This window comes from Macaca thibetana, chromosome 1 (genome assembly GCF_024542745.1).
Source record: "Macaca thibetana thibetana isolate TM-01 chromosome 1, ASM2454274v1, whole genome shotgun sequence".
NCBI classification, from domain to species: Eukaryota; Metazoa; Chordata; class Mammalia; order Primates; family Cercopithecidae; genus Macaca; species Macaca thibetana.
The window spans coordinates 138195203-138220027 of record NC_065578.1 but is presented as its reverse complement, the minus strand read 5'-3'; the positions used below and the strand labels follow the sequence as shown (position 1 = coordinate 138220027).

The window sequence follows — 24825 nt, the reverse complement described above, 5'->3', positions numbered from 1 at the left end:
TTCCTTTATCTAAAAAATTTTTATGGAACACCCCATTTCCTCTGTAACTTATGAAGAAATGCCAATAATTTTGGCATTTAAGAAGCATTTTTCCTTTCAGAATTAATAAAGCATTTGTTACCGGTAACTTATGAGGAAATGCCATAAGTTACAGAGGAATGGGATGTTCCATAAAAATTTTTTAGGTGAAGGAAGTTTGCCCTTTTCAGTATTACAACTCTTAATTTTAGTCTTTTTGGATAAATATTGTAAAAATATTTTATAGTCAAGCAAACTTAAATACACCCTACAGTTGACTCTGCCACAATGCAAGGGTTAGCGGCCCTGACCCCCTACACAGTTCAAAATTTGAGTATAACTTTTGACTCTACCCAAACTTTGCTATTAATACTAATAGTCTACTGTTGACAAGAAGCTTTATCAGTAACATAAACAATCATTAACATATTTTGTCTGGTACATGTATACTGTATTCTTACAATAAAGTAAGTTAGAAGAAAGAAAAAGGAAAATCATAAGGGAGAGAAAATAAATTTACTACTCATTAAATGGAAGTAAATCATAATAAAGTTCTTCATCCTTGTCATTGTCACATTGAGTAGGCTGAGGAGGAGGAGGAAAAGTAGAGATTGGTTCTGCTGTCTCAGGGGTGGCAGATGTGGAAGAAAATGTACATGTAAATGGACTTGTGCCATTCAAACCCATGTTGTTCAAGAGTCAGCTATGTTGGCTTGGGTTTGCCTTTTTTTCCGTGCATATATTTATTTATATGAATATTTATTGAGAGTCTGTTAAGAACCAGGCATATTCTAGATGCCAGGGATATTGTATTGAACAAACCAAGCAATTGTCCTGCACTCAAATATGTATATCATAGTGGGTGAGAGATAATGAAAAACATGCAAATATGTGAAATATTGAGTGGAGACTAAATGTGGTTGAAGGAAAATAAAACAGAGTAAGGGAGCTGGAGGCAGCTTGTTGATTCAAGTTCATGATTAAAAATTTATCTAGTTTTAAGGTACATTATGTTACATTATGTTATATCACATCACATTAGGATTCCCAAGACTGATTCTTCACAGAGTAGTTCCAGGTTATTGTTCTTTTAGTGTTTGTATCTAGTTCTATAATTTTCTTGTTTCTTCTCTAATGTCTGCTTTTTCTTGTGATATGTTCTTGTCTGCTGGGGACTAGGAAAACAGATAAATAATATTTTAAATTGTTTATTTAATATGTAAATAGCTTGAATAACTAAGGACCTGAGAATTTTTTTTTTTTTTTTTTTTGGTAAGAGAAGAAGGATTTTGTGACAGAGAAATTAATTATTGAATAAATGTTATTGTGTACCTGTTTTGTTTCACCTGTGTTAAGAACTGGAGACAGAACTACGAAAAAATATACAAGGTTTCTGTTCATATAGAACTTATATTCTAATGGAAGGAGATAGATAATAATAGGTAAATAAATAATTTCAGATCGTGATGAGGCCTAGAAATATAATAAAACAGAGAATTAGAGATGTGTGTGTGCATTGGTTCTTTAGATAGGATGGTCAGAGATGTGGCATTGAAGCAGAGACCTAAATGATGAAAACTAGGCAGCCCTGTGGGAGCTCCAGAAGATGCAAGTTTCAAAGTTGTGAAGCAGGAACTAGTTTAGTATGGATTTGACAGTAGAAGTGGTGTTCCTGGAATGAAGTTGGTAGGAAATGAAGCTGGTTCTGTTATTTTCTGGGACCTGTCACATGTAGCGTAGGTGACTGAGTAACAGTTCTAAGTTTCTCGTCAAAGAGAGGTGATAGTTGCATCCCTGTAATTTAGGAGCTAGAATTGGGGCTAGATAGGTTTTTGATTCTGGGTTATCAATTTAAGATAGTATCCAAAGTAATATTTTCTGTATCTTTTTATTTGAGACTCTGTCAGTGTCAGACTTTCCACTATTATGCTTGCCTTTTGATACATCCTCAGGGTCTGCTGTGCTCTAAATAGTTATCATTTATTAAACTTTTAAAATTCAGCTGCAACTGGGACAAGAATCATCTTTTTACATGACATTTGGTATCAAAGTCTAGAGTCAAAATGATTCACTTTCTTTATTCATGTTAAGAAAAAAATAAATTAAATTTTATATTTACTTAATTTGTACTTAATTTTATATATACTTAATATACTTACTTAATTTTAAATTTTATTTTTAATATTTTCATAGTTTTTCTTAGATCACGATATTGTAAAAGGTAATATTTCAAATAGAAAAATGAGATAAAGATGAAGTGTTAACAACTTAAGCTGGTGATGCCAGTACAGGGGTGATTAGACCATCAGCATCATTGTTTTACCTCATGAAACTTTTCTGGTATATTAGTTTTTGTGACCTGGTGCAGATACGCCTTACACCGTTGGGTTCCCCTCTGATTCTTAAGGATTTTCAGGGATCTTCTAGGGTTCTGAGATACCATGACTCTATGGATTTGGATTAAAGTGAAATAGTAACTTATGTGGAGTGCTTCTTTGGAACTGGATTTAAGGTCAAGGTACTAGATTTTGATTGAGGCAGTCCTGATTTTCAAGGCCTCGGGTGAGCCTGTTTGAAGGATATCATGGGATTCTCTTTGAACTGCTTGGATGGCTCCAGGCCCCTTTCAGCCTTCTTTGATTCAAAATTAGCCAACGTCATCACTAAGATTGGCTGTTTGGCTTCTCAGACACACCCCTATCCCCACGATTTTCAGCTACCCACTAGCTCTCACCAGCTACATAAGTAATCTCAGGTTGGCAAACAAGTATCACATCTCAGTGTTTATTTAAAGGTGGTTGTTTTCCTCTAGATGCAAAGGCTACCAAGGAAGCAATTGTGATACTGCATTAGACTAGTCCCACACGTGCATAATGTAGGTGGCAATATTCATTTACAGTTGAGAGAGATTTGCAGAAACAGTTGGCATGTCTTTTTCAGAATGCATGACAATTATTGATGATGAATCATAACCAGGGAAACTTTCCAATTCCTTCTCATGTAGGTTCTTTGAGTTTTAAAAATTACAAGTGCATTTTTTACATAAGTATTAAATAATATCAAAATGACATACATTACCTTAATTTTCTACTTACCACTATAGAGACTTTTTATCAATGTACCTTTTCATTATTACTGAAAACTGAATCTTGACTTTTCTTGAAGTATGAAGTCTCTTTTCAAAGTAAGCCAATAAACATATAAAGGAAAACAATATTTTAAAAATCATTTTTAATATTTATTGGAATGCTGCAGCTAAGTGAATCCTGCATCTGTGAGAATTATAAGGACTTTCATTTACCTTTACCTTTTGCTCTATATTCTGCTGATAGTTTGGGAGAAAATTTATATGGTTTAGCATTTACTTTAGGTAACTCAGGATGAATGAAACATGTTCTAGAGAATATTCTGATATTACTAAGCTTTTACTAAATTTATTCCATATAAATGGTTTGTGGATATGGAATATAAGAAGCATTTTTCCTTTCAGAATGAATAAAGCATTTGTCACCTGGAAATTGAATGTTAAAAGAATTAAGACAGAGAAGAGCAGGTAAGTTTTGATATGCAATATATTTATAAAAATTTCAAAAGGAAGCTATATGTTTTACATGTAGTGTGGAAGCAGATATAATTTCATTTTCATTCAGTGATTAGAAAGTCACATTCCATTGCTTTATGATGAAACTTAACCCATTTTTATTTTTTAAAGACTATTAAACACTGTATTTTGCAGTATACCATTCTATGGTCATAGAGCTATGGAAAACCTTGATGAGTTCCCTTGGTCACTTTATCTAACTTCTTGCTTCCAGGAAGAAGAATAATTAAGTCATTTAAAGTAGACAACAGTAATCTTATTTTGTGAGATCTCCAACAGCCAAATGTTTTTTAAAATTGTTTTTATTAAACTTTTTATTTTGAGATAGTTGTGGATTGAGATGCAGTTATAAGAAATAATAGAGATATCCCATGTACCTTTTACCCAGTTTCCCTCCCAAATGTTGCAAAACTACAGTCTGTTTTGACAGCCAGGGCATTGACAATGATATATAATCAATATATAGAACACTTCTATCACCACAGGATCCCCTGTGTTGGCCTTTTATAGCTATACCCCCCTCCCTCCTATTCCTGCTCCCTCCTTGACCTGTGGCAACCACTAATCTGTTAGCTATTTCTGTAATTTTATCTTTTCAAGAATGTTCTTATGATAAATAACAATAAATCAAGAGGAGGGAAGGAAACTTTTGGAGGTGACAGTTTATGGCATAGATTGTTCACAGATGTATACTTATCTCCACATGCACCAATTGTATACATTAAATAGGTACAGCTTTTTGCATGTCAATCATACCTCAATTAAATGGTTTTCAAGAAAAGAATGCTGTATCTGCACAGCAAAGGAAATAATCCACAGGGTGAAGAGACAGCCTGCAGAATGGGCGAACATATTTGGCAACTGTTCATTCTCTAAGGGATTAATATGCAGAATATACAGGGAACTCAACAGTAAAAAATAAATAATCTGATTTAAAAATGGGCAAAGGATCAGAATAGACATTTCTCAAAAGAAGGAATACAAATGGCCAATAGGTATATGAAAAGATGCTCAACATCCCCAATCATCAGGGCAATGCAAATCAAAACCACAATGAGATATCACCTCACCCCAGATAGAATGACTGTCATCAAAAAGACAAAAAATAAATGCTGATGAGGATATGGAGAAAAGTTAGCTCTTATACACTATTGGTGGGAATGTAAATTAGCCCAACTAAATGAAAAAACAGTATGGAGGTTTCTCAGAAAACTGAAAATAGAACTACCATACAAGCCAACAATCCCACTACTGGGTATTTACGTGAAGGAGGGAAATCCGTACATATATTGAAGAGACACCTGCATCCCCATGTTTACTGCAGCACTGTTCACAACAGCCAAGATAGGAATCAATCTAAAAGTCCATCAACAGATGAATGAAGACAATGTATATATACACAAAATAGAAAACCAGCCAGAAAAAAAAGAATAAAATTCTGTCGTTTATGTCATTTATGGCAACATGGATGAGCTTGGAGGACATTATGTTAAGTTAAATAAGTCAGGCATGGAAGGATAAGTATCTCTTGTTCTCACTCACATGTGGGAGCTAAAATATTTGAGCTCATAGAAGTAGAGAGTAGAATTGTGGTTATTAGATGATGAGAAGGGTGTTGTGAAGGGGAGGATAGAGAGAGGTTGGTTAACAGCTAGATGGGAAGAATAAGTTCTAGTGTTCTATAGCTTTGTAGGGTAACTGTGGTAAACAATAATTCATTAAATTTTTTCAAATAGTTAGAAGATTTTGCATTTTATTGTTATTTCCTTTTTTTTAGAGACAGAGTCTCAACTCTTGCCCAGGCTGCAGTACAGTCATGTGATCATAGCTCACTACAGCCTCAAACTCCTGGGCTCAAGCAGTCCTCTCACCTCAGCCTCCCAAATACCTGGGGCTACAGGCATGCACCACCATGCCCAGCTATTTTTTATTTTTATTTTGTAGAGATGGGGACTCACTATGTTGCCCAGGCTGGTCACCAACTCCTGGCTTCAAGTAGTCCTCCCACTTTGACCTCCCGAAGTACTGGGATTACAGGCATTAGTCACTGTGGCTGGCCCTTAAAAAAGAGGATATTGAATGTTATCAAGTCAAAGAAATGATAAAGGTTTGAGGTGATGAATATGCTAATTATCCTGATTTACTAACACATTGTGTATATTTATTAAAATATCACAATTATTTAGATTAAGGGTGGGGCAAGATGGCAGAATAGAATCCTCCACTGATTATATCTCATGCAGGAACACCAAATGTGACGGCTATCTACACAAAAAAACCATCTTCATAACCAAAACTCAGGTGAGCAACCACAATACCTGGTTTTAACTTCATATTGCTGAAAGAGGCACTCAAGAGGGAAGGGAACAGTCTTGAATCACTGATCGCATCCTTCCCCCAACCCATGGCAGTGGCTGTGTGGTGGGGAGAGATAATCTGAGCACTTAGAGGAAGGAGAGTGCAATGCTTGTGGGACTGTTAATTGAACTCATTGCTGCCCTGTCACAGCAGAAATCAAAACCTAGCTGAACTCAACTGACAGCCACCCACAGAGGGAGAATTTAGACCAGTTCTAGCCAGATTGGAATCGCCCATCCCAGTGGTTGGAACTTGAGTTCCACCAAGCCTCGCCATTGCAGACTAAAGTGCTATGTGGTCCTCAATAAACTTGAAAGGCAGTGTAGGCCACAAGGACCACAATTCTTGAACAAGTCCTACTGCTGTTTTGGACTTTGAGCCAATGGATGTGGGGGGCCCCAACCTAGTGAGACATCAGCTGGAAAGGCTAAGGAGTGCTTGCACCTACCTCCCCTAACCCCAGGCAGCACACCTCACAGCAAAGAAAGTCACTCCTTTCTTTTGTTGAGGAGAGGAGAGGTAAGACTAAAGAGGACTTTGATTTTTCTTGCATCTTGGAGACCAGCTCAGCCACAGTAGGAGAGGGTACCAGGCAGTCATCAGGTCCCCATTCCAGGTCCTAGATCCCACACATTTATAGACATACCCTGGGCTAGAAGTGAACCCACTGCTGTGAAGGGAAGAACCCAGTTCTGGCAAGATTCATAATCTGCTGACTAAAGAGCCCTTGGGCCCTGAATGACCAGCAGTGTTAACCAGGTAGTACACAGTGGCCTTGGGAGAGACTCTGTGGCATGCTGGCTTCAGGTGAGACCTAGCACATTCACAGCTGTGGTGGCTATAGTGAGACTCTTTCTTAAGAAAAGCAGAGGGAAAAGTAAAGGGGATTTTGTCTTGTACCTTAAGTACTATCTTGGCCACAGTGGGATGGAATACCAAGTGGACTCTTGGTGTCCCCGATTCCAGGCCTTGATTCTTGGATGACATTTCTGGACCTGCAGTGGGGCAGAGGAGAGCACACTGCCCTGAAGGGTGAGTCCCAAGCCTGGCACATTCACCACAAGCTGACTGAGAAGCCCTTGAGAAACATGAGTGGTAGCCTGGAAGTACTCCCTATGGGCCTATGGTGGTGGTGGCCACGGGGATTTCCTCTGCTTGTGGAAAGAGGAGGGAAGAATAGGAAGGACTTTGTCTTGTGGTTTGAGAGCCAGCTCAGTTGCGGTAGTATAGAGCATCACGTCAATTTCTAAGGGTTTGGACTCCAGTCCTTGGCTCCCAGACAGCATCTCTGGACCTATCCAGGGCTTGGGGGAACTCACTGCCATTAAGGGAAGGACGCCAGCCTGGTGGTCTTTGCCACCTGCTGATTGTAGAGCCCTAGGTTCTTGTGTAAACATAGACAGTAGCCAGGTAGTGGTTACAAGGCTTTGGGGAGACCCAGGACTGTTGGCTTCAGGTTTAACCAGAAGGACACAAGCCTGGCTGGATTTGCCAGCTACTGATTGAAGAGTCTTAGGTCCTTGAGTGAACATACATCTGACCCAGTGCAATCCCAGTGGTGGTGGCCACAGTGGGGCTTGTGTCACCCCACCCCCAGCTCCATGTGGAGGGCTAGGGGAGGGATAGCATTAGGAGAAATGCCTCATGTAGATGACAGGTTAATGGGTGCAGCAAACCACCATGGCACGTGTATACCTATGTAACAAACCTACATGTTCTTCACATGTATCCCAGAACTTAAAAGTATAAATTAAAAAATAAAATAGCTGTATTGGATATTGTTGAATGCTTTTTCTGCATCTATTGAGATGATCATGTGATTTTTGTTTTTAATTCCGTTTATGTGGTGAATCGCATTTATTGACTTGTGTATGTTAAACTTTCCTTGCATCCCTAGTATGAAACCCACTTGATCATGGTGGATCATCTGTTTGATATGTTGTTGGATTCAGTTAGCTAGTATATTGTTAAGGATGTTAGCATCTATGTTCATCAAGGATATCTGTCTGTAGTTTTCTCTTTTGGTTGTGTCTTTTCTTGGTTTTGGAATTAGGGTGATGCTGGCTTCATAGCATGAATTAGGGAGGGTTCCTTCTTTCCCTATCTTGTGGAATAGTGTCAAAAGGATGGGTATCAATTCTTCTTTGAATGTCTGGTAGCATTCTGCTGTGAATCTCTCTAGTCCTGGACTTTTTTTGGTTGGTAATTTTTAAATTACCGTTTCAGTCTCGCTGCTTGTTATTGGCCTGTTTAGGGTATCTAATTCTTCCTGATTTAAGCTAGGAGGGTTGTATTTTTCCAGGAATTTACCCATCTCTTCTAGGTTTTCTAGATTATATGGATAAAGGATTTTCTCTCTTCTTTTCTTGGTTAAACTTGCTAATGGTCTATCAATCTTATTTATCTTTTCGAAGAACCAGCTTTTTGTTTCATTTATCTTTTGTATTTTTGGTTTGTTTGTTTCAGTGTCATTTAGTTCTGCTCTGATCTTGGTTTTTCCTTTCTTCTGCTGGTGTTGGGATTCACGCAGGATTGTGGCAGAAATATTAAAGGGAAATATTAGGGAAAGTTATAGGAAATAGTCACAAACCTTTTGGAAGGCTGAAAGCTTACATAGCTTGTAATTACTGAACAGGCTGAAGGCAGCCAGTTTTTACCTTAGAGCATTAGGTCATAGGGTAAATACTAGGGACAATAGAGGCCTCCCCAGTTAAGTCTGTTTACCCTACCTCCATTAACTAACCTTTGAGCAAAATGGCCCTCTCATGAGGGAGGTCAACTAGGGGTATTGCCCCCTAATGGTATTTACTTTAGACTGCCAGTACCTGAGCTTTAATCATTTGTAGAACTACTCTCTTAATCATGTTAATTATTCACAAGTGTGTTGACTCAGTGCTTCTATTGTTCATTGTATACTAAATAAATGCCTGGAGTGCAAGCTGCTTAGTGATAAACCTCTCTTGGTGTGCAGGTGGTCGGACACTCAACTGGACTGGCAAAGCAGAATATCTGTGTGTCAGTGTACGTTTTATCCATCTGGCATTTGGGTCAGGGTCTGCTAATGCACTCTTGTGAGGAACAATACCCAACTGGTGCCCCGTGTAAGGAAAAATACAACATCTGGGGTTTGGGTTTGGTTTGTTCTTGTTTCTCTAGTTCTTTGTGGCGTGACCTTAGATGGTCTATTTGTGCTCTTTCAGACTTTTTCATGTAGTCGTTTAGAGCTACAAATGTTCCTCTTAGCACCACCTTAGCTATATCCCAGAGGTTTTGATAGGTTGTGTTATTATTGTCATTCAGTTTGAAGAATTTTTAAATTTCCATTTTGATTTCATTTTTGACCCAATGCTCATTCAAGACCAGGTTATTTAATTTCCATGTATTTGCATGATTTTGAGGGTTCCTTTTGGAGTTGACTTCCAGTTTTATTCCACCGTGGTCTGAGAAAGTGGTTGATAGAATTTCAGTTTTCCTAAATGTATTGAGGCTTGTTTTATGGCCTATCATGTGGTCTATCTTGGAGAAAGTTCCATGGGCTGTTGAATAGAATGTGTTTTCTGTGGTTGTTGAATGAAATATTCTGTATATATCTGTTAAGTCTGTTTGTTCCAAGGTATAGTTTAAATCCATTATTTCTTTGTTGACTTTCTGTTTTGATTACCTGTCTAGTGCTGTGAGTGGGATATTGAAGTCCTCCACTATTATTGTGTTGCTGTCTATCTCATTTCTTAGGTCTATTAGTAATTGTTTTATAAACTTGCAAGCTCTAGTGTTAGGTACATGTATGTTTAGGATTGTGTTTTCCTGTTAGATGAGGCCTTTTACCATTATATAATGTCCCTTTTTGTCTCTTTTAACTGCTGTTGCTTTTAAGTTTGTTTTGTCTGGTATAAGAATAACTACCCCTGCTCACTTTTGGTGACAATTTGCATGAAATGCCTTTTTCCACCCCTTTAAGTTTATGTGATTCCTTATGTGTTAGGTGAGGTTATGATGAAAACCGTCAGCAAAATTGGCATACAGGGATATACCTTAGTGTAATAAAAGCCATCTATGACAAACTTGCAGCCAACATAATACTGAATGGGGAAAAGTTGAAAGCATTCCCCCTGAGAACGAGAACAAGACAAGGATGCCCACTCTCATCACTTCTCTCCAACTTAGTACTGGAGGTCTTAGCCAGAGCAGTCCAACAAGAGAAAGAGATAAAGCGCATCCAAATTGGTAAAGAGGAAGTCAAACTGTCCCTATTTGCTGACAGTATGACTGTTTACCTTGAAAACCCTGAGTACTCCTCCAGAAAGCTCCTAGAACTGATAAAAGTATTCCGCAAAGTTTCCAGATACAATATTAATATACACAAATCAGTAGCTCTTCTGTACACTAGCAGTGACCAAGCAAAGAATCAAATCGAGATCTCAACCCCTTTTACAATAGCTGAAAAAAAGAAAACGTATGAATATACCTAACAAAGGAGTAGAAAGACCCCTACAAGGAAAACTACAAAACACTGCTAAAAGAAGTCACAGATGACACAAACAATTGGAAACACATCCCTTGCTTATGGATGGGTAGAATCAATATTGTGAAAATGACCATACTGCCAAAAGCAATCTACAAATTCAACACAATACCCATCAAAATATCACCACCATCATTCTTCACAGAGTTAGGAAAAACAATTCTAAAATTCATATGGAACCAAAAAAGAGCCTGCATAGCCAAAGCAAGACTAAGCAAAAAGAACAGATCTGGAGGCATCACACTACCTGATTTCAAACTATACCATAAGGCCAAAACAGCATGGTACTGGTAAAAAAAAAAAATAGGCACATAGACCAATGAAACAGAAAAGAGAACCTAGAAATAAACCCAAATACTTACACCAACTGATCTTTGACAGAGCAAACAAAAACATAAAGTGGGGAAAGGACTCCCTTTTCAACAAATGGTGCTGGGATAATTGGCTAGCCACATGTAGGAGAATGAAACTGGTTCCTCATCTCTTACCTTATACAAAAATTGGCTCAAGATGGATTAAGGACTTAAACCTAATACCTGAAACTATAAAAATTCTAGAAGATAACATTGGAAAAACCTTTCTAGCTACTGGCTTAGGCAAGGATTTCATGACCAAAAACACAAAAGCAACTGCAATAAAAACAAAGATAAATAGGTGGGACTTAATTAAACTAAAGAGCTTTTGCACAGCAAAAGGAATAGTCAGCAAACAGACAATCCACAGAGTGGGAGAAAATCTTTACAATATATACATCTGACAAAGAACTAATATCCAGAATCTACAATGAACTTAAACTAATCAGTAAGAAAAAAACAGTCCCATCAAAAAGTGGGCTGACAAAGGACTAATATCCAGAATCTACAATGAATTCCAACAAATCAGTAAGAGAAAAAATAATCCCATCAAAAAGTGGGCTAAGGACATACATAGGAAATTCTCAAAATAAGATATACAAATGGCTAACAAATATATGAAAAAATGCTCAAGATCACTAATGATCAGGGAAATGCAAATCAAAACCACAATGCAATACCACCTTACTCCTGTAAGAATGGCCACAATCAAAAATTCAAAAAATAATAGATGTTGGCATGGATGCACCAATCAGGGAACACTTCTACACTGCTGGTGGGAATGTAAACTAGTACGGCTGCTATAGAAAGCAGTGTGGAGATTCCTTAAAGAACTAAAAGTAGAACTATCAATTTGATCCAGCAATCCCACTATTGGGTATCTACCCAGAGGAGAAGTTATTGTTCAAAAAAGATACTTGCACATGCACATTTATAGCAGCACAATTCACAATAGCAAAATCGTGGAACCAACCCAAATGCCCATCAAACAGTAAGTATATAAAGAAACTCTGGTATATATATGATGGAATACTACTCAGCCATAAAAAGGAATGAATTAACAGCATTTGCAATGACCTGGATGAGATTAGAGACTATTATTCTAAGTGAAGTAACTCAGGAATGGAAAACTAAACATGGTATGTTCTCACTGATATGTGGAAGCTAAGCTATGAGGACGCAAAAGCATAAGAATGATACAGTGGACTTTGGGGACTTGGGGGGAACAGCTGGGTGGGGGCGAGGGGTAAAAGACAACAAATATGGTGCAGTGTATACTGCTTAGGCAATGGGTGCACCAGGTTCTCACAGATCTCCACTAAATAATTTACTCGTGGAACTAGATACCACCTGTACCCCAATAACATCAAAAAATAGAATTAAAAAAAATAGCTGTATTGAGTAAGCTCAAAGAAATTCAAGATAACACAGAGAAGGAATTAAGCAATCAGATAAACTTAACAACAAATTGAAATAATCAAAAAGAAGCAGAAATTCTGGAGATGAAAAATGCAGTTGATCTACTGAAGAATGCATGAGTCTCTTAATAGCAGAATTAATCAGGCAGAAGAAAGAATTGGTGAGCTTGAAGACAATTGAAAATATACAGAGAAGATAAAAAAGAATGAAGCTTGCCTACAAAATCTAGAAAATAGCCTCAAAAGGGTGAATCTGAGAGTTATTGACCTTAAAAAAGAGGTTAAAAAAGAGTTAGGGGTAGAAAGTTTATTCAAAGGAATAATAACAGAGAACTTCCCAAACCTAGGGAAGGATATTAATATTCAAGTACAAGAAGGTTATAGAACACCAAGGAGATATAACCCAAAGCACACCTGAAAATACCAGTAACAAGTAACAAGATCAAAGCTGTAACAAAAAAAGTCTTCCGGCAAAGAAAACCTTAGGACCTGGTGGCTTCTTCTGAATTTTGCAAACATTTAAAGAAAACTATAGCAATCCTACTCAAACTGTTCTGAAAAATAGAGTAGTTGGGAATATTTCCAGACTCATTGTATGAGGACAGTATTACCCTAATACCAAAACCAGACAAAGACTTATTAAAAAAAAAAAAAAAAGAGAAAACTACAGGCCAATATCCCTAGAAAAAAGATGCAAAAATCCTCAACAAAGTACTAGCAAACTAAATTCAACAGCATGTTAAAAACTTTGTTCATCATGACCAAATGGAATTTATCCCAGGGATGCAAGGATAGTTGAACATATCAACATTTGCATTTGCAACATTTGCATATTGATTGATATGCAATCAATGTGAAACATTATATCAGCAGAATGAAGGACAAAAACCATATGATCATTTCAATTGATGCTGAAAAAGCATTTGATAAAATCCAACATCCTTTCATGACAAAAATTCCTAAAAACTGGCTATAGAAGGGAACGTACCTCAACATAATAAAAGCCATATATGACAGATTCACAGCTAGCATTGTTGTACTGAATGTGGAAAAATTGGAATTCTTTCCTCTAAGATATGGAGTACAACAAAGATGCCCATCAAACTAGTACTGGAAGTCCTAGCTGGAGTACTCAGACAAGAGAAAGAAATAAAGGCCATCCAAATTGGAAAGTAAAAAATCAAATGATCCTTGTTTGCAGATGATAGGATCTTGTATTTGGAAAAACCTAAGGACTCCACTAAAAATCTATTTGAATTGATAAACAAATTCAGTAATGTTACGGGATACAAAATGAACATACAAAAATCAGTAGTATTTCTATATGCCAACGGCGAATAATCTGAAAAAGAAATCAAGAAAGTAGTCCCATTTACAATAGCTACAAATATATGAGGAGAGAGAGAGAGAGAAAAGGCGGGGTGGGGGGTGGGGAGAGAGTGAGAGAGAGAGAGAGAGACACAGAGAGAGAGAGAGAGAGAGAGAGAGAGAGAGAGAGAGAGAGAGAGAGAGACCTGAGACCTGTAGTTGGTAAACTAGAGTCCCAGGAGATCTGATGGTATAGTATAATTCCCCTTCTAGTCTGACTCCAAAGGCCTAAAAACCAACAGAGACAGTGATTTAAGTTCCAGTCCAGGTTCAAATCCAACAACAGGAGAAAGCCATTGTGTCAGCTTGAGGACAGGAAGAGAGAGACAGAATTGTCTCTTACTCAGTATTTTTGTTTTATTCAGGCCTCAATGAATTGGATGAGGCCTGTCTCAGTTCATTTTGTATTGCTATAGCAAATACTACAGACTGGATCATTTGTGGAGAAAAGGAAGCGTATTTGTCTTATGGGTCTGGAGGGCTGGGAAGTTCAAGAACTTGACAACTGGCATCTGGTTAGGGCCTTTGTACTGGGTCGTTCCATGGAAGAAGGTGGAAGGCAGAAGGGCAAGCAAGCAAGCTTGTGAGACAGAGGAAATCATGTTGAATTATTTTATTTTATTTTAGTTATTTAAATTTTTTTTTTTTTTAGATGGAGTCTTGCTCTGTCACCCAGGCTGGTATGTAGTGGTGCAATCTTGGCTCGCTGCAACCCCCGCCTCCTGGGATTAAGCGATTCTCCTGCCTCAGCTTCCTGAATAGCTAGGATTACAGGCGTCTACCACCACAACCAGCTAATTTTTTGTATTTTTAGTAGAGATGGGGTTTCACTATGTTGGCCAGGCTCGTCTTGAACTCCCGACCTTGTGATCCACCTCCCTCAGCTTCCCAAAGTGGTAGGATTACAGGTGTGAGCTAAGTTCTGGGGTACATGTGCAGGATGTGCAGGTTTGTTACATAGGTAAATGTGTGCCATGGTGGTTTGCTGCACCTATGAACCCACCACCTAGGTATTAAGCCCAGCATGCATTAGCTATTTCTCCTAATGCTCTCCCTCCCCCAACTCCACCTCTAAGCAGGCCCCAGTGTGTGTTGTTTCCCTCTCTGTGTCCATGTGTTCTCATTGTTCAACTCCCACTTATAAGTGAGGACATGCGGTGTTTGGTTGTTTTTCCTGCGTTGGTTTGCTGAGGATAATGGTTTCCAGCTCCATCTATATCCCTGCAAAAGATATGATCTTGTTCCTTTTAATGGCTGCAAAGTATTCCATGGTATATATGTACCACATTTCCTTTATCCAGTCTATCATTAAGGGATATTTGGGTTGATTCCATGTCTTTGCTATTGTGAATAGTGCTGCAGTGAACATACACGAAAAAGCTCAACATCACTGAACATTAGAGAAATGCAAATCAAAACCACATCTCACGCCAGTTAGAATGGCGATTATTAAAAAGTCAAGAAACGATGGATGCTGGAAAGGCTGTGGGGAAATAAGAACACTTTTGTACTGTTGGTGGGAATGTGAATTAGTTCAACCATTGTGGGAGATGGTGTGGTGAGTCCTCAAAGCTCTAGAACCAGAAATACCATTTGACCCAGCAATTCCATTATTGGGTATATACCCAAAGGAATATAAATCATTCTATTACAAATATATATTTTTAGGAGGATCTCTGTCAGCCAGGCTGGAGTGCAGTGTTGTGATCATAGCTCACTGTAGCCTCAAGCTCCTGTACACAAGCCCTCCTCCCACCTCAGCTTCCCAAGTAGCTGGGACTACAGGCATGTACCACCATACCTGGCTGATTTTTAAAAACATTTTTAGAGATACAGTCTCACTATGTTTCACAGGCTGGTCTGAAATTCCTTATCCTTCTGCCTCAGTCTTCCATTACTGGGATTAGAGGTGTGATCCACTGTGCCCAGCCTGAACTCTTCTTTTTTATCAGGAGCCTACTCCAGCAGTAATAATGCATTCCCTCAATAATGGCATTAATCCATTCATGAGTGCAGAGCCCTAATGACCTTATCACTCTTAATAGTCCTACCTTTTAATATCATCACAGTGGTAATTAAATTACAACATGAATTTTAGAGGGAACATTCAAACCATAGCAAGACCCAACCCTTCTGGAGAGGGCAATCTGTTTTACTGAGTTTACCTACTCAGATACTAATCTCATCCAGAAATACCTCAGAGAAAGACCCAAAATAATGTTTAAATAAAAATCTGGGCAACTGCTGGCTCACTCAAGTTCACACATAAATTTAATCACCAGAAATGTTTTGTTAGATTTGTAACTATTTCATTTTATGTCAAGTAATTATAAATGGGATTGAGTATTTAATTTACATGTTCATGCATTCATTGCTAGTATATAGAAACAAATTGATTTTCATATATTGATCTTATATGCTATAACCTTGTTGAAGTCACTTAATAGTTCTAGGAGTTTTTTGTATATTTTTTGGGATATTCTATATAGAATATTGGTTATCTGTAAATAGGGACAATTTATTTCTTCATTTCTGATCTATACGGCTTTATTTTCTCTTCTTGCCTTATATAATGGATGGAACTTCCAGCATTATGTCGAATAAGAGTGGTGAAGAATAGACATTGTTGACTTTTTCCCTATCTTAAAGGAAAGGATTGAGTCTTTCACTATTAAAATGTTAGCTATAGATTTTTAATAAATGCTCTTTGTCAAGTTGAGGCAGTTTCTCTCTATTCCTATTTTTCTGAGAGTTTTTATCCTAAAAGTGTGCTAAATTTTGTCACATGCTTTTTTCTGTATAAATTTATTTGATCATGTGATTTTTTTCTTCTTTTGTCTATTAATATGGTAAAGTACATTGATAGATTTTTGGATACAAAACCAACTTTGCATCCCTGGAATAAATCCCTATTGGTCATGATGCATAATTCTTTTTACATATTTTAGAGAATTTTCTTGGATAATATTTTGCTACGGATCTTTGCATGAGGAATGATGGTCTGTAGTGTTTTTTTTTTGTTTTTAACTTTGCCTGGTTTTGATATCAGGATGTTACTAGCTTCATAAAATGAACTAGGAAGTGTTTCTTCTTCCTCCTGTTTTCCAGGAGAGATTGTGCAGAATTGGTATTAATTTTTCTTTTTTTCTGTCTTAAAAGATATTATATATTTATTTACTTTTATTTTACATTGACAGATTATAGTTATATATATTTAGGGTACAAAATGATGTTAAAGTTTATGAATACAATGTGGAATAATTAAATCAAGCTAGTTAACATATTTATCACCTCAAACACTTATATTTTTGTGGTGAAAACATTTGAAATTTACTCTTAGCACTTTCAAAATATACAGTACACACCATTATTAACTATATTCACCACACCGTGCTATAGATCTCAAAACAACAACTTATTCTTCCCATCTGAGGCTTTGTATCTTTTGACCATAATCTCCCCCATTTCCCCTACCCTCAGCCTGTGGTAAACACCATCCTACTCCCTGCTTTTTTCAGTTTGATTGCCTGAGATTCTGCTTATGAGAACATGTGTCATTTGTTTTTTTGTGCCTGGCTTATTTAACTTAACAATGTTCTTCGATTCTATCCATGTTGTGTCATATGACAGAATTTCTTTCTGAATAGTATTCCGTTGCATATAGATACCACATTTTCTTTATCTGTCCATCTGTTAATGGGCACTTGGGTTGATTCCATAACCTGGCTGCTGTGAATAGTGCTGCAGTGAATGTGGAAGTGCAGATATCTCTTTGACATACTTATTTCAAATCTTTTGGGTAAATATTTAGAAGTAGGATTGTTGAATAGTATGGTGACTTTATTTTTAGTTTTTTGAGGAACCTCCATACAGTTTTCCATATGGCTGTACTAATTTATATTGTCACAACATTGTATTAACCTTCCCTTTTCTCCAAATCCTTGCCAACACTCGTTTATGTCTCATTTTTTTGATAGTAGCCTTTCGGAGGTGATATTTCATTGTGTTTTTTAATAGGCTGGACTTTGGCTAGATCATTATGGTTTTAATTTGCATTACCCTAATGATTAGTGATGTTGAGCATTTTGTTTTGTTTTGTTTTTTGAGACGGAGTCTTCCTCTGTTGCCCAGGCTGGAGTGCACTGGCGTGATTTCAGCTCCCTGCGACCTCTGCCTCTCGGGTTCAAGCAGTTCTCCTGCCTCAGCCTCCCGAGTAGCAGGGACTACAGGCATGTGCCACCACACCCGGCTGAGCTGCTGTCTTTGATTAGGGTAGGGAAGCTGGCTGGACTCTACTCTCTGGTGAGACCCCGACTGAGCTCTGCAATCAAGCAGAACTGCTGGCTGGACACTGCAATTGTCTTTTATCTGGCTGAGCCACAACATATATTCCCTGGCCTAATGGTACCACCACTGCAATTGGGTGGGGTTGTGAGAGGAGCTGCAAGGTTAGGTGGAGTCACTGCTTAGGATGGAGGGGACCAGCTGCTATGCCTAGTACATAATACACAGACAAGGTTTGCCTTCCTGCTTATGCAGGGCCTTGGGGTGGGCTTTGAGCCTGAACTGAGTGTTATTTAACCTTCTGGGTGTGGAAGAACTAGCTTCTGTGCTTCGTTACATTGCAGTGTGGTGGGTATTTCTCTCCCTGTATGGGGCGTTGGGGCAGGGTCTGAGGCTGGACTGGAGGCTGAGCCATCTAGGGATATAAGCCAGGTAGAATTTTCCAACACTTCTGAGAGTGACTAGCTAGGATTTGTGAGGGAGCTATGCTGTTAGCTGGTACCTCAGATTGCGTGCTACCTCTGGCAGGTACACAGAGCTGCCATCAAGATCTGCAGGCTAATTGCCATGGGCTCTGTCTCCTTGCTTTATCTCTACCTGACCCCAGGTGGTCTAGCCATGCTGTTACCCTCTGTGTTCCTTAAGAAGTGAGACTGAAGTAGACTTCTTGGGAAGCATATCAGAATGCCAGGGAAATGGGATGTCTGCTTTCTATTCTATTTTCCTGCTGTAGAAACTGTGGGCCCTGGGAAATTTTTTCTTTGTTGCAGTGAGCCATCTTGGGGAAAGGAAGGGCAGTGGGATCAAAGTGAGATAAGTTCTCTTATCCTTCAAAGGCAGTTCTTTTTCTTTTTTTTTTTTTTTTTTTGGTTCTGTGTTCTGTGGTCCATGCAGCTTTCTCAGGCCTTCCCAAGTTTTGGGAACACAAAGGTGTTCTTGTTTGTGAATAGTTGCTAGTTTAACTTTCTGTGGGAGGTAATAAAGTCCTGAGACCCTGTATTTTGACCCTTTACTGATATCTGTGTTAATTCTTCTTTAAGCATTTGGTAGAAATGTCCAGTGAAGTAATCTGGGCCTGGAGATTGCTTCTTTGGAAGTTTTTAAATTATGAATTCAGTTTTCTTGGTAGGTATAGGGCTACTGAGATTATCTGTTTCACATTGGGTGAGTTGTTGTAGTTTGTGTTTTTTGAGGAATTGGTACATTTCATCTAAGTTGTCAGTTTTATGTATAGAATTATTCATAATATTCCCTTATGATACCTTTGATGTCTACAGAATCAATCTTGATATCCTGTTTCATTCCTGTTCCTGATACTTTGTGTCCTTTCACTTTTTTTCAATTTTATTTGAAGTTTGCTTTATTGATGTTTTCAAAGAATCAGCTCTTTGTTTCATTAATTTTTCTCGATTGTTTTTCTTTTCTCCATTTCATTGATTTCTGCTCCTATCAATGAAATAATTTCTTTCCTCTGTTTGCTTTGGGTTTCATTTGTTCTTTGTTTTCTAAGTTCTTAAAGTGAAAGCCTAGATTATTGATTTTGTAATACCTCTTTAATGTAAGCATTCAGTGCTATAAATTTCTGTCAGCACTGGTTTAGCTGTATACCACGTATTTTGATATGTTGTATTTTCATTCAGTTCACTGAATTTTTAATTTTCCTCGAGTCTTTCTCTTTGACCCATTTAGCAGTGTTTTGTTCAATTTCCAGTGTTTAGAGATTTTGTTTTTTTCCTGTTACTAATTTCTAGTTTGATTTCATTGTGGTGAGAAATCAGTCTGTATGATTTTTTAAAAATTTGTTGAGTTGTTGTTGTTGTTTCCAGGATATGGTCTTTATATGATATATGTTCCATGGGAACTTGAAAAGATTGTGTATTCTTCTGTTGTTGGGTGGAGTATTCTGTAGAACACTGCTTAGACCCACTTGGTTGATAAAGTTGTTTAGCTTTCTAGATCTTTGCTGATCTTCTGCCTAGTTGTTCTGTCAGTTGTTGAGAGAGTGCTGAAGTCTCCAGCTATAAGTGTGGATTTGTCTCCTTTTCCTTTCAGTTCAGTTTTTGTTGGACATTTTGCAACCCTATTGTTTGATGCATACACGCTTAGAATTACTCTATCTTCTTGGTGGATTGATGCTTTTAACATTGTATAGTGTCCCTCAGTATTTCTGGTAGTTTTATTTGTTCTTTGTACTGGTAGTTTTCTTTATTTGGTTTTAATATAGCCACTATGTTTTCTTTTGATTAGTGTTTACACAATATATCTTTTCCATCCTTTTACTTTTGATATGCCTATATTTGAAGTGAGTTTCTTATGGACAGCATACAGTTGTGCCATACATTTTTTTTTTTTTCGAGATGGAGTTTCACTCTTGTTGCCCAGGCTAGAGTGCAATGGCAAGATCTCAACTCACCACAACTTTGGTCTCCCGGGTTCAAGCCATTCTCCTGCCTCAGCTTCCCAAGTAGCTGGCATCACAGGCACCCACCATCACACCCAGCTAATTTTGTATTTGTAGTAGAGACAGGGTTTCTCCATGTTGGTCAGGCTGGTCTCGAACTCCCAACCTCAGGTGATCTGCCCGCCTCGACCTCCCAGAATGCTGAGATTACAGGTGTGAGCCACTGTGCCTAACCTATGCCATATTTTAAAACCCATTCTACCAATCTCTGTCTTTTAATTGCCATATTTAGACTATTTAAATTTAATCTGATTATTTATATGGGCTTTAAGTTATAAGCCATTTTTTTTATTCTGTTAGTTCTCTCTGCTGTTTGTTTCTATGTTTTATGTTTCCTGCCTTGAACATTTTTAAGAATTCTATTTCGATTTATCTGTAGTATTTTTCAATGTATCTCTTTGTGTAGCTTTTTTAATGGCTGCTGTAGTATAAGATTATATATACATTACAGTCTACTGGTGTTATAATTTTATCAGTTTGAACATGTAGCAACCTTCATGTTTCTTTACCTTCCTGTTTGTAATATATTGTCTTAGCTTTTATGCATACATTTGAAACTTTATCAATGTTATTATTTTTGTTTCTATCATCAAATAGAATTTAGAGAACTCATGAGAGGAATATTCTGTTTGCTTATATTTTTGTTTATCATGTTTTTTCTTCCTTTTTAATGTAGTGTTCCTTCTTTTATTGTTTGGTTGTTTGATTTCTGTTTAAAGAACTTTCTCTAGACATATTTTTTGTGTAGGTCTGTTAGTACACAAGTTCTTTTACTTTTCCTCTGTCTTAGAATGTCTTAATTTCCTCTTAATTCATGAACATTTTTGCTAGATATAGGATTCTGGGTTGACAGTTCCTTTCTTTCAGCACTTGAAAAACATTGTGTCACTTCTAACCTCCATGGTCATTTGAATTGTTTTTCTCCTATAGATAAAGTGTTTTTCCTCTTGCTGATTTCAAGGTTTTTTTTCTTTGTGTTTAGTTTTCAGAAGTTTGACTTTGATGTGTCTTGGTTGTGGATTTCTTTGTCTTTATCCTGTTTTGAGTTCCCTTAGCTTCTTGAATCTCTAGGTTTGTGTTTCTTTTGACAAATTTAGAATGTTTCAGCCATTATTTCTTCAAGTATTTTTTATTTTTTTTAAGCCCTGTCTTCTTTAACCTCTCCTTCTGGGACTTCAGACACAAATGCTAGATCAGTTTTGTAATTCCACAGGTGAATGTAGATTTGTTCTTTTTTTTTTTTTTTTTTTTTTTTTTTTTTTCTGAGATGGTCACTCTGTTGCCCAGGCTGGATGGAGTGCAGTGGCATGATCTCAGCTCACTACAACCTCTACCTCCTGGGTTCAAGCGATTCACTTCCCTCATTTTTTTTTTTGCTGTTGTTTGAATTGGATAATTTCTGTTTTTCTGTCAGTTCACTGATTTGTTTCTCTGTCTACTTCGTTCTATCATTGAGTTAATCCATTGAGTTTTTTGTATTTCTGTCATTGTATTTTTTAATTCTAAAATTTCCATTTGGTTCTTCTTTATGTCTTCTATTTCTTTACATATTACCACCCACTGGGGACAAGTGTCCAAGCTCCCTACTTCGCTTTCCCTGAAAACCCTCCGTGGAGGCATTAAGGGTGCTTTATAACAATTCTCCAAGAGTGGAACTCTAGGCTTCCCACTCACCCTTTTTTCCCTATGGTATTTGGCTGGAATAGAATAGTTACTGAATAAAAGTTTCTGTCATGGTAGGCTGCCCCTGTCCTGGTCCTTTACCTAGACAATGGACTTTTTTTTTCTTAATCTGCACCCATTGGCATTTCTAGGTTACTGGTTTCTTCAGCTTCAAGTCTGGGATATATTGGGCAAAAAGAAAACACAGGGAACTTACCACCATGTCATTTCTAGACACCTTTGCCTTTTCTTCCCCACCCTTCAATGTTTTGTTATGTCGGCTTTAATGTAATATCCAGAGTTTTTAGTTGTGCTGAGCAGGAAGAACAGTGAAAAGTATGTCTATTTCATTTTTCCTGGAGTCCAGTACCTGAGTAGTAATAGTCTTTTGTGGTATGTTCCCTAATACCACGCAGTTCTAGTGTGTGTGTGAGTTATGTTGTGTAGAATGTATTTTGTTTTCTTTGGTAATAAAATAGAAATTTGTGGTGAGTTCCTTATAATACTTATGCTTGAAGACAGTCATTAGTCGATGTGTTATTTTTCTCCTGTCAGATAATGCATTACAGCTATAAATTTTTTCATGTTTTCCATTCTTATAATTACTTTTATGTGCACCTTCCCCACTTTCATATCTATGTCGAAATATGCAAACCAAAATTTAGTACATTTTTAAAGGAAAAAAAGAAAACTTTAAACAAACACTGAATAATGTGAGTCTATTATTACCTAAATTTTGATAGTCAACCTCTTGTTAATAAATACTGAGATTGTATTTGCTTTTTGTGATATTTTACTTTCCGTGATGTGCCACATGTCTTTAGCATAATCTCCTTTTCTGTATCAGATACTTAAAGGGATGTCATCAAATTCTTCTGTGTCTAGGAGTAGTTTTATGTTATGTGAGGCTTATATAATTGGGAGGGTTCTTTAAGATAAATAGTACAGGACTTTAGAATAGGCAGTGTAAATGATGAACCCATGAAGCTTAAAATTCACTAGCTTTATAATATATAAAGCCCTCAACTATAAAATAGAAAGAGGGAAGAGATAATTTCTGATTATTATATTTTCTGTATATTTATGAGCTTGATAACCCTTAAAAATCAGCCACTCCAAAGGGATGATTCAGGGCAGAAGGCCCTCTCTTCTCTACATACTGGTGCACAGGGAAGTTTGCTTTACTTGATCCAATTTTTAAGGAACCTCATCTCTTCTACTCTGCCCTTTTCTCCCCAAGTTCTGTCTTTCTATTATTTCCAGTGTAGTTAGTAGTGATTTGTCTCACCTTTGTGATCATTATTTAGACTAGTAGAAAAAGACAGGAAAGAAAAGGGCCCATCTTCTTTATTTTAGGATATAAGTAGTTGGAAATTTTAAGAAACATTCTCCCAATGGTCTGTAATCCAGTTAGTATTTTTTCCTATAATTGGGAAAAAAGTACATTGAAGGAATTTATTTTGATTTAGTGAATTAAATACATTGAGGACATATAATTCATTTTAGATAATACTTCCTCATATTTCAAAATTAGAACTCAGTGGCATAATAGAATGTCATTACTTGTTCCCCCTCCTCTTTTGTTCTTATTCAACACACCTAGTCCCCAAAGCCTTGCCTACAACATTATCATCCAAACACAACCCCTAATGCTTACTAATCATTATCATTTAAAATGGGGTAGATGTAAAACATTTTGACTATAAGGATATTACCTAAACCATACTACTTACCTCTAAATTAATTTTATTCATTTTGAATGAGAGATAAATCTGTAGAAATTTTTTAACTTTCAGATCATTTTTGTACCACCATCTTTTTTTGGCTGATGACTTATTTCAAGCCTGTTTGCTTTATATAAGAGGACTTTGTGAAGATGCAATTAATCTCAAAAATGATAATGACCATGAAAATAATCTATCTGCCATATGCCTTGTAAAGGTGAGTAGAAGTATACTACTATAAGCTAATATTGGTATATAGAAACTAGGAAGAACATATAGCATTTGAATTAAAAAATATACAGATTTCTAAATTCATAAATAAACCATCTCTTTCGATTACTACTGTTCTAAAATATCTGCAAAGGACATGAGTTCCTTGCAATACATTTTAATAGTTAACATTTCTTGTAGTTTCTTCCTTATGAGTAACCTAAGTCCATAAGACCCTTTATTTTCAAATGTATTTCCAAATGTGTAATATTATTTAAAATAATCAGTTACTTCTTATACATAATTGATAGTTATCAACTATTCTTCCTCCTGTATAGCTGTCAAGATATTATCATAAGCTTCAACTCAGAAGTTTTGGTTAAATTTATGAATTCTCCTATCTCAAGATTCTAGAAAAAGTGAGCCTCTTAATGGAATAATTTAATTTCTATAAGATAGCTCTTTTGAGTGGTTAAGTACCTACAACTAGTCTACAATTGAACAAGATTCTAGCAGTTTTTACTTCACTCACTCAATGTATGAGGGAGAAAAGCAAAATTGGTAGAGTTATCTAGACTAAGAAAGAGGAATTCTTAAGGGGCTTGGACAAGTTAAATATTTGATAATTAGCTCGAAAATCAGTTGTGTTGACTACATGTAACAAGATTAATACTTGTAAATCAACATCTGATGTTTAGAATTGATTATGTGTAGTGATTGATACATAGTAGGTGCTCAACACTAGTCTTTGAATAAAAGAATAAATTAATGAAGGAAGAGGAATTATTACATAGATGTATTTTTTATACCTGTATTGTTTTATTTTTTATACCTATATTGAGAATG

General features: G+C 36.9%; 1 protein-coding gene across 15 annotated transcripts in view; it reads left to right on the top strand.

The window, feature by feature from the left end:
* Nucleotides 1–24825, top strand: part of DNAH14 (dynein axonemal heavy chain 14) — a 506458-nt gene that overhangs the window by 43058 nt on the left and 438575 nt on the right. For 14 of the 15 annotated variants that reach the window (XM_050760224.1, XM_050760215.1, XM_050760305.1 and 11 more), the window contains exons 8-9: nt 3509–3571; nt 23842–23986. In XM_050760224.1, coding sequence (XP_050616181.1) covers nt 3509–3571; nt 23842–23986 — 208 coding nt within the window. Of the gene's footprint in view, nt 1–3508; nt 3572–5862; nt 5921–23841; nt 23987–24825 lie in introns of those variants that run through there. The other variant, XM_050760298.1, reaches the window with a different exon arrangement.